Raw genomic sequence first — 10,444 nt, forward strand, 5'->3', positions numbered from 1 at the left:
GCCATACCTGTTCCCAGCTCTCTGATCTCTTTTGTAAGGCTATTAGTTATGTGGCCAGAGGTTTGCTTTAGTGCTTTTGGAACATGTGTTCTATCTGCCTCAGCATAGCTTAGGGGAAGCTGTCTCACCTTGCGCAGCGTCCTGTGATCTGTCATGTCATATTCATATACATATTCCTTCTCAGTCTGGTGGGTTCTGGCTGGAGGTGTTGGTTTTGTATAACGCATGGCGCTGTGTGCTGTGGCTGAGGAGGATGATATTGTCGGGGCCATCTTGGCTGGGGCACAGGCCAGTGCGTCTTTGATTGATTTTGTCCTCATTTTATGCCAGGGTCTACCTACCACCATGCCGCTGTGATCAGGACTGTTGTAGGGGTAGTGAGAGCAGGTATCACTTGGGCTGCCTCCCTGCTTTGGGATCTGATCTCTGGGAGCGGAGCTTCAGTCAGACATGTCCGCTCTGATCAGCTCTGCGCATGCCCCCCACCCGCCCCCCCAGACCTGCTATCTGAATGGAATCACAGATGTATTAGGCATTTACTTTGTGCCAAGAACATGTAAAATGCAAAATGTATGATTTTTCCTAAATGAAAACCACATTTACTTTTAGAATTTTGTTCATTAAAGAAAAAAATATCCATTTTGCTCCACTGAATTTCGTCATCTTTGTGGTCAAAATTGATTTTGACTTGAGTTTTAGAAAATTTAACAAACATTCTGAAAATGACAATTTTTGAATGAAATTCTACTAGTGTAGCTTAAAGAAGAACTCCAAATTCTCCTTCCCAAAACAACAGAGGCATTGTGAATGTAATTGAATCTTTTCCAGTCCGGATAGTACCCACCATCAGAGGAAGGTAAGAAAGTGACATCATTGGCAGAGTCTGAAAGACTGAAAAGGTGAGTGATACAGACTCTAGCTGCTGCAGGAAGTGGCTGTGGAAGTGACAGAGTCTATTAGCAGGATATTCAGAGTGTCACATGATACGAAGCCACAACTAAACCCAGAATATCAGGGGATCTGCAGACAACAAAGCAACATGGTACAGAGGTATGATCTACACTTTGATTGATCATTCCATTCAGTTCTAGTAAAAGTTGAATTCAGCTTTAGGTAAATGTTCCTTTGAGTCCCAAAAAGATCATTTACATTTTTTTTTTGCCAATACAGGATACAGGTTTGCTTTAACCACTTCCCGCCCATCATATAACAAAATGACGGCCGCAAAGTGGTTGCTATATCCTGACTGGGCGTCATATGACATCCAGCAGGTAGGCCCGCCCTGCACACCCCTGGGGGGTGCGCAGAGCGGCGATCGGTGGTGCGGTGTGTCACTCTGACACACCACATCTCCGATCCCTGTAAAGAGCCTATGACATAGGCTCTTTACCATGGGACCAGCTGTGTCCAATCATAGCTGGTCACATAGGAAATAGGTAGTGCTCTTGATTGGCTTTCCTCAGTTCGCGCCTGACAATTGGTGGCTCTCCTAACAGGGGGGGGGGGGGGACTGTTCTGGTAATCAGAACATTGATTACCAGTGCAGACCCTTGGGGGATGCCACCAGGGATTGCCCATCCATGGCCTCCAGGGATGGCCACCAGGGAATCCCACCGCTGCCACCAGGGATGCCAATCAGCCAATGGCTTCAGGGAGCCTGTCAGTGCCCTCCTCATCAGTGCTGCCCATCATTGCCATCTATCAGTGCCGCCCACCAGTGCCCATCATTGCCATTTATCAGTGCTGCCCACCAGTGTCAATCATTGCCCACCAGTGCTGCCTATCAGTGCCCACCAGTGCCTCCTATCAGTGCCACCTATGAGTGCCCATCAATGCTGCATATCAGTGCTACCTATCAGTGCCACATATCAGTGCAAATCAGTGCCGCCTATCAGTGCCCATCAGTGCTGCATATTAGTGCCTCATCATCAGTGCCTCCTCATCAGTTCCTGTCAGTGCGGCCTCATCAGTTCTCGTCAGTGCAGGAAAAAAACATATTTATTTACAAAATGTTATAACATAAACAAAAAAAACTTTTTTTATTTGTTTAGCAGTGATCAAATACCACCAAAAGAAAGCTCTATTTGTGGGGAAAATATGACATAAATTTAGTTTAGGTACAGTATTGCACTATATTGAAGTGGTTTAAGTGTATGTACTTCTGAACCTTTGGTCTGCTAAATATACTATTGAAAGCTTTTTATTTTATTGTAAGGCAGGCCATAGATAATGCAATTTTCTTCCCTGAAACCACAGGTTCACCCTGCCGGGAGAACACAGTGATTATTGTAGTAGCTAACGCCACTGACAATAATCACTTGCTAGAGAGCTGACATGCTGGTTGTACCCAACTTGGGTACAAGCAGCTTGACCATACATGGATCAAATCTTGGCTGGTCCCTGATGAACCGGCTGAGATTCAAACAACTTATGGTTGGCCTAACCGTACTGTCTCCCTGTATTTTGTAAAGTGCTGTGCAAACTGTTTGCACTATATAAATCCTGTGATAAAAATATCTGAATGACACCACAGCGCCCTGTGCTGTCCACCCACAACAGGACAAAGCAGCTGAGTGCATTTCTGTCAGATCAACATGTATTTTTCTGTATTTGCAGGGTCTTTAAAGGGATAAAACAAAGGAAAACTTGCATGTATTACAGAGATATACTGCATATGTTTTTGGGTTATTTTGCCCTGCCACACACTTTAAAGTGGAGTTCTGTCCACAAAGACATTTTTGAGCTAAAAATACCCCCCTAATCCTAAGCTAACCCCAATTACACTAACACTAACTCCACATTACAGTACAGGACAGTAATTGAATACAGATAAAATTGTACCTTTAAAATTGATTGCAGAGCGCGGCCATCTCCGGTGTGGGCGTCTGAAGCAGCTGTGTCCCCCGCTGTGACCTTCTTCCTGGTTTCTGGCTCCCAGAATGCTGATCGCAATCTCGCGCATGCGCTATAGATTGCGATCGGCAATGAGAGTAGCGGCCCGCCATTCCCATTGCATCCTGGGATTGATGATGCTCATCTCCCAGGACGCAATGCAAAGGAGGAAGTGATGTCGGGGGTCGTGGCTGCATAAGGAGGAGAAAGGAAGGTAAGTTAATTTTCATTAAAAACAAGGTAAGTGGAAAAAAAAAGATATTAATTATCCTATTCTTTTTCAGGTTGTTTTACTCTAACTGATGCTTAATTTTTAGGGTGGAACTCCGCTTTAAATACTCTTGGATAACTTGCAGCTGTCTTTTCAATCCTTGCACTCTAAGTGGTAGGGCATGACACAGACATCCCTATCTTTCTGAGCAATATAATAAACAGTGAAGCCTGGCTGGTTAAATAAGGCATCAGACAAGGTGCCCTTATTTGCGTGTGTATAAATCCAGCATTAATGCTAAATATAGTCCAGTCTAAAATTTTCTCATACAAAGATTTAAAACCATTGCAAGCCATTAACAATATCATTTTGTTTTCTAACTGCTCTTGTAAAAATCGATTTCTGAGTGGCTTCTCTGGGTTAATACTCATCTTTGAACTTTGCACTGCCTTATCAAATGTAGCCTTTTTTTTTTTTTTTTGTCTGAAAGTTGATATTTCTAGGTCTCCCTTTGCAAAATTACTGGGATGACTTTTATTTGCTCAGTTACGAATTCATTGTAATTTTCTTCTGCATTGCTTTATGCAAAGTTTCCTCATCTTCCCATTTATTCAGAACTACATTTCAAGCTGTCATATTAAATAAAAGTATTTTTTCTTTCACTCTAGGTCAGTATAAATGAGTTTTCTTAAGCCACCGTGATTACGGTCTGTATTATATTACATAAGACCTTTGCTAGACAATTCATTAAACTTTGAAGTGGGTGTTCAAGTTTAATTAACTGCCACTTTGGTAAAGGTGCTGTAAGTTTTCTATTGGCAGTGAAGTAATTATTAGCACAAGATAAGAACCGAGAGGCTGAGGACCCTGAAAAGAAATCAAAATGTAAATTCAGCTCACGGAAGATGGAAACGTAATATAAGTAATTGAGGTTTTCTGAAGGAAATATCCATTCGCTCTTACAGTGTATATTTTATTTATTATTTTGTTTCAGCTTTAGGCTATATATTCGCAGTTAAGTGGATTTTATACGTCTATTAAAATGGACCTAGATCGTATTCGGTATCAAAGATTTGTCTTACTTTCTACTTGGCTTTCTTTTAAAGAAATTAACTTTATAAATACCATATTTTCCCACAGGCAGGGTGACTGGTATTATTTTTCTTCTTATACTGCTAGAATGTCTTCAGAATCTGCTAGCTTATAACCTAAATTCACATTTTTTGCATTAACTGCCCATAAAGGAAAACTCTTGCTAACAAAAAAAAAAGTTATAATGTGCATAAGTCATTTTGGAGTTCAGTGTTATTAAAAATGACCTCTTCATTTACATCCACCATTGTCCTGACTTTCAACCCTTGTGATATGGCAACCTGTATACCACATATGTATAGAAATCTCATTTGCTGTTTGTGTGAATGGTACTCTGCATTTCTCAGTGAGCTACAAGTCAAATTTAAAGTATCATAAAAAATAAAATAAAATGGCAACCACCCAAGACGGTTTATAACTAGCATGAGTGAGGTGCTTATGAGATGAACAGTTCACAGAGTAATGCAATACAGAAAGTACCTGAACATAGTTAAAAGCTATCCAGTGAACAAATCAAGGGCTAAATTGCTTTAACATTTTACATAAAGAAAGAGAATTTTGTTGCATACATTTGCAAATATATGTGAAAGTCGCACTGCTGCTCCAAGGCTCCTCTGTATAATGTGTTTCCTATGTCCACTCTATAACTCCCGTCCTAGGACATATACAGTAAAGCAATGGATAAACATTTTTGTTCGTCATTAGTGTAAAATGGGCAGCTAGGACAATATAGTCCCAGTATAAGCTGACAGCACTGTAGTTATGATAAGGAAGCTATTACACATTCCCTGCATTTTTCATAAATATGCATTGTGATTAATGATAAACAGTACAATAGAGCAAAGATTCACTAGAAGTTATCTAATATGTTAATTACTGGTGACAACTTTATGGGCAAACACTTTAATTTTTTTACTCCTAGGTGCTAGCCTCCTAGATGACATAAGCCGGTATTTCTGGTTCCATCACTCCGAAGGAGACACCATGACAGTCCAGAACCCGGTCTGGATGAACCACTGCGCTGCCATCTGGACTGTAGTTGCCTACGTGGTGGCTGACTTGGAAGAGATGTTGCCAAGATAACGAGAAGCCAGGAAGACCAGGGGGGAGGCCACACACTGCACATTGTGAAGACGCTCATTGGGATGGTGTCTCATCTGCATTCTGTGCACACCAAATTTATGCTATCTTCTTGCTTTATTCCATTTTATCAAATTTTATTGTCCTTCATTTCACTCCATATGAGATATCATATCATTTTACGCATATATTTCTTTTGTTTGTACTTCTATTTTATTGTTCAATCTGATTGCATTTATCTAAGAGCTTTGTATTTGTATACAGTCTACTTCTGGCTGATTACTTGAAATAAAGATGTGGATCCACGGCTTACTGTAATTCAGTTTATTGCTCTTTTTTATGCCAGCCCTTCCTGTGAACTTGCAGCAGATCATCATTTTATGCAGGCAGTTTTACATCTCTTTTCTGCTTTTGTGTTGCTGCTATTTTATCATTATGATTGTATGTGACAAGATAGGGCAGGGCAAGCGTCGCTGCAATGCCGGCTGCCTAATTTACTCCAGAGACCTAATGTATATACAGTAGAACTCAGCCAGTGGAGGAATAGCTTCTGTGAGGATGATTGGAAATCTCTGAATACCTGTCACATAGCATAGCGATAAAACAGACAAGTTACCTGGCACAAAGGCATTAGATAATATCACATGAGTTCAAAGAATCATTTATATTGAAAAAGTAAGAAAAGTTGCATATATATGATAAGTCCTGGCAAAACACATTTGGCAATAGATAGGCAGAAACTGATGTTTGCAAGGTGTCATCCACTAATGGAAATAAATATTCAGGTGAGATAAAAACAGATACATTTGACCTCATTTCCACACTTGAGGACATCCAGAATCATCTAGCCCATTCCTCGACAGCCTTTCAATCTTTGAAGCTCAAGATCATATTTGGGTATACGCCGGAAAATACGGTAGATTGACACCAAAATTGACCTAGCATTCTGCAGTGGAGATGTACTGAACAGGGAAGTTGCAGCCAAGTATCTGCCAGGGAGATTGTTAGATCATGTACCTTTCAATTTACCACTGAATTAGGATATAATAATCCATATTAAATAAACAGTGGTGTATACAGCACCACACACTACAGGGTATATACAGCACCACACTCTCAAATGTATATAAGACACCAAATAATAAAGTATGAAGCTTTAATGGTGCTTGTACTTTGCAAGAAGTAAACAAAAAAACACAATTTAAAAAAACACATATGACGATAGTGTTCATAGAGCCTGGAGACTAAATGCAGGCTGGATCCAGGATTCTAATATTTCAAATAAAATTGATCCATGCTTTGAGATTTACTGGCAATATAAAGAAGGAACAAACACTCTGCAGGTAGTTTGGAACGTGTTTTAAAACAAACCCAAATTCCAAATGTAAAAAATTTACAATTCCAAATGTAATAAACACTCAAAGCAACTGGAGAAGGAATTTTAATTGACAGGAACGTTTGCATATTCCCCCATTGGGTGATGCTGGTCTGTGTCAGTAGAGTGAGGATCAAAAGGTGCATCTCACTTGCACACTGAGATGGCAAAAGACAAACAGCCTCCATTTTTGAATAAGGTGATAAAAATGTTAAATTTTAGCCTTACTTACAGCAGAGATTCAGCTGGGGACTGATATACCCAATATACAAAATATAGATGGTACTGATAAAAGGATGTGAATAGCCTCAAAGTCAAAGACAAGGAAGTACCACATAAGCAGCGCTTAAATGAGTGCATACATAAACCATATGTGCAAAATACAGCAATCAAGTGAGATAGATGTTCTAGTAATCAATACAAAAGTCCATCTTGACCAATCGGAAAGGGGATGACCCGTCACCATGAAGTGAAAAGATAATGGATGGCAAACTTCCACCACACCGCGTGACCCCTTAGGCAGTCAACACTCACCGAATGCCTGAAACAATTGAGCCTTCAGAGTACCAATATAAATCCCGGATCACTCCTCAGGATAATCAACACTGGCAGGTGAATCTCTCTCAGGAAAGCTCACAGAAGACTGGAACACTCAGAACGGCATCACATGTGTATGAAAGGGAAAACTCATAGGGCAGTAGTTCTAAAACTTTATTGTAAAAAAACCCAAGCCCCGTCCCCCTCACATAAAACTCACATGTAAATAGTAACAATCAGGCATATAAACGAGAGGAGATGGCCAGAAGGTTCAGCGACCGATGGCTCACCAGTATCATACCGTCCCCAGGGTACCGGATCAAGACACCGCCGCTGCTCCCCAGACAGTCCTGCTATCACGTTCACCTATCTCCGCTCCGCTCCGCCGTGTTCCCGACACTTGGTAGCACTCGTCAGCGTTCGGCGATTTCCGCCTACAGCTCGCCGACAGCACGTAGTGGTTGGGGTGGTAGCGTGCTCACGCCCTGACGCGTTTCGTCTGATTGGCTGACTTCAACTGAGGGCGTGAGCATGCAAATCACCCCCGCTATTTATCTCCCTCCTCGCCGCTACACTTAACCCTTAATGGCCGGTCGGACATGCGAACATGACGGTAGCCAATAGGGAAAGTGGGCTGGATCCTAGGAGATCATTGATACCTAGAGGACATTGGAATATATACTATTCACAATCTGATCTGTGCTAACTTCCCCTATGCAGGCATAAATTGTCACACAGGAGAAGTGAAGCTTGCATACACCCCAACTGGATCTGATCAATAGCATTATGTATTAGAGAACTACCGACAGCCGTAGAACCATCAGTCATCTCCCCTTGTTTTTCCAATGCTATCATTATTCATAAACCACTTATGACTGCATTTCGTAAGTATACAAAGTCCATGCACTAACTGCCTAGGCTACTACCTGGAGTTGTGCTGAAAGTGAAACCTATGACAATCTCAACAATTACAATGTATAGAGACCTCACAGACTGAACATATATTAAACCGAGAAACAAGGCAAAATATCAAAATAAATGAAACACAGCCTTACTATCAACTATTTAAAATAATATGAATATCATCTTTTAAAAGTACATATTAATATTATATAATGTACAAGAGGCCCAATAGATCCTCATATACAAATTTATATATAAAAGAGTACATATATAAAACAACCTGGGAAATAATAGGAACAGAAATCATCGATAGCTGTATAATCAGAATTGCATAAAATTAAATTAATAATTGCTGATAAAACAATTGACGTCTAATTCTACATTCAGACCTTTGGGATATAAACAATCGGTGAGGTATATCCAATAAGTTTCCCTCTTGGACAATTCTCTCACCATATTCGAACCTCTCCAGGTAGCATCAATCTTGTCTATACCCCAAAATTTTAACCCCGACGGGTCTCTATTGTGTTTACGTCTGAAATGTAAAGAGAGACTATGATCTTTAAATCCCTTTTTAATATTGGCAATATGTTCAGATACTCTCTTTGAAAGGGTCCTTTTAGTCCGTCCAATATACAACTTCCCACAAGGGCATTCTAGACCGTATACCACATGTGTGGACTGGCACGTGATTAATTTTGTAATTTCAAATGTTCTGCCATTCCCGCTAGAAGTGAAGGAAGTTTTACCTCTTTGTCTATCTGTAACCTGTCTACAGGAGATACACCTACGACAAGAAAAGAAACCATTTCTGTCCCAAAACATTGTGGGCTTTTTTGGTGGATCTAAGACCTTTTTGACGACACGATCCCCATAAGACGGGCATTTTCTATAGATAAAGGCAGGTTTGGAAGGGATAACTGCCCCCAAGACTTTATCCATCGTCAAAATTCTCCAATGTTTATAAAAGATTTCCTCAACCTCCCTAAATTGTTCATGATAGTCAGTTATGAAACCCCATTCATGGTTCAAATTTTTTGAGGTAGTTCGTCCCTGTAGGCACATGGCTTGTGACAACTTGCTGGTTTCTTGGATAGTTTTTTCCAGCCTCAGACCATCATACCCCTTTTCCAAGAAACGGTCCTTGATGATTTTTGACTGGCTATGAAAATCAGAATCCCTAGAACAGTTCCTGCGTATCCTCAGGAACTGCCCCTTGGGTATATTCCTGAGCCACAGAGGGTGGTGCCCACTAAACATAGGGAGATAGCCATTTCTATCCGTGGGTTTGAAATAGGCCTTGGTGGTCACCTGCCCCTGTTGGATCATAACTTCAACATCAAGGTAGTGTACACTTTCTGTACTCCAACAGTACTCCAATTTAATATTATTGGAGTTGGTATTCAGATGATCTGCAAATGATCTAAGGGATACCTCAGATCCAACCCATATGAAAAACAGATCATCTATGTACCGACGGTATAATACCAATTCCTTTTTACGGCTGGCATAGATGTATCTGTCCTCCCATTCGCTCATGAAGAGGTTCGCTAGGCTGGGAGCATATTTAGCCCCCATAGCTACGCCTCTTTTTTGTATGTAAAATTTACTCCCATACCAAAAATAGTTATGGGAGAGGCAGTAGCATAAAACCCTGCCTAGGAACCTCTTCTGAGCACCTGGGATATCGTCTCTTTGTGCAAGGGCCCAATTTAGGGCTAGCTGAGCGTCGTCATGCTGTATAATAGTATACAGAGACGATACGTCTGCTGTCACCAAGTAGACTTCCTCAGCACCCAAAACATTAATGTCTTGGAGTGCTAAGAGAAAGTCCTTAGTGTCCTTCAAATATGATTTAGTTTGAATGACACTATCCTGGAGGAAGGTGTCCAAATATTCACCCACTCTTGACATGACAGAATTGATGCTATTAACGATCGGACGAGCTGGCGGATTTACCTGATCCTTATGGATTTTAGGAAGGGTGTATATAGTGGGTATACGATTGAAGCTGGGCTTCAAATACCTCTTTTCCTTTTTGGATAATATACGATTATAATATCCAAAATCCACCAGGTCGTCCAATTCTCTACGAAATCTCTTAGTGGGATCCCCCTCCAAGAGGTCGTAGGTCGCATCGTCCGCTAACATTGAAGATAGTTGTTGATCATAGAAGGACTTGTCTAGAATGACTACCCCTCCACCCTTATCAGCAGGGCGAATCACAACATCCTTCCTTTTTTCCAAAGCGGTCAAGCCATCTTGTACGTGTCTCGGATTAATACCTTTCTTGGGGTTAATTAATTCCAAATCCTTAATAACAAGTTGTTTGAAAACCTCCACACACTGGTTAG

The 10,444-nt window shown here is 40.9% G+C and overlaps 1 protein-coding gene across 4 annotated transcripts in view; it reads left to right on the forward strand.

The window, feature by feature from the left end:
- The window catches only part of CPQ (carboxypeptidase Q), a 740,357-nt gene extending 734,752 nt beyond the window's left edge, over window positions 1-5,605 (forward strand). For all 4 annotated transcript variants that reach the window (XM_082258858.1, XM_082258857.1, XM_082258856.1 and 1 more), the window contains exon 8: window positions 5,118-5,605. In XM_082258858.1, the coding sequence (XP_082114984.1) occupies window positions 5,118-5,278 (161 nt within the window). In that variant the 3' untranslated portion in view covers window positions 5,279-5,605. The remainder of the gene's footprint in view (window positions 1-5,117) is intronic.
- Window positions 5,606-10,444: the final 4,839 nt, after the last annotated feature.

This window comes from Pelophylax lessonae, assembly GCF_965119305.1.
Source record: "Pelophylax lessonae genome assembly, chromosome: 5".
NCBI classification, from domain to species: domain Eukaryota; kingdom Metazoa; phylum Chordata; class Amphibia; order Anura; family Ranidae; genus Pelophylax; species Pelophylax lessonae.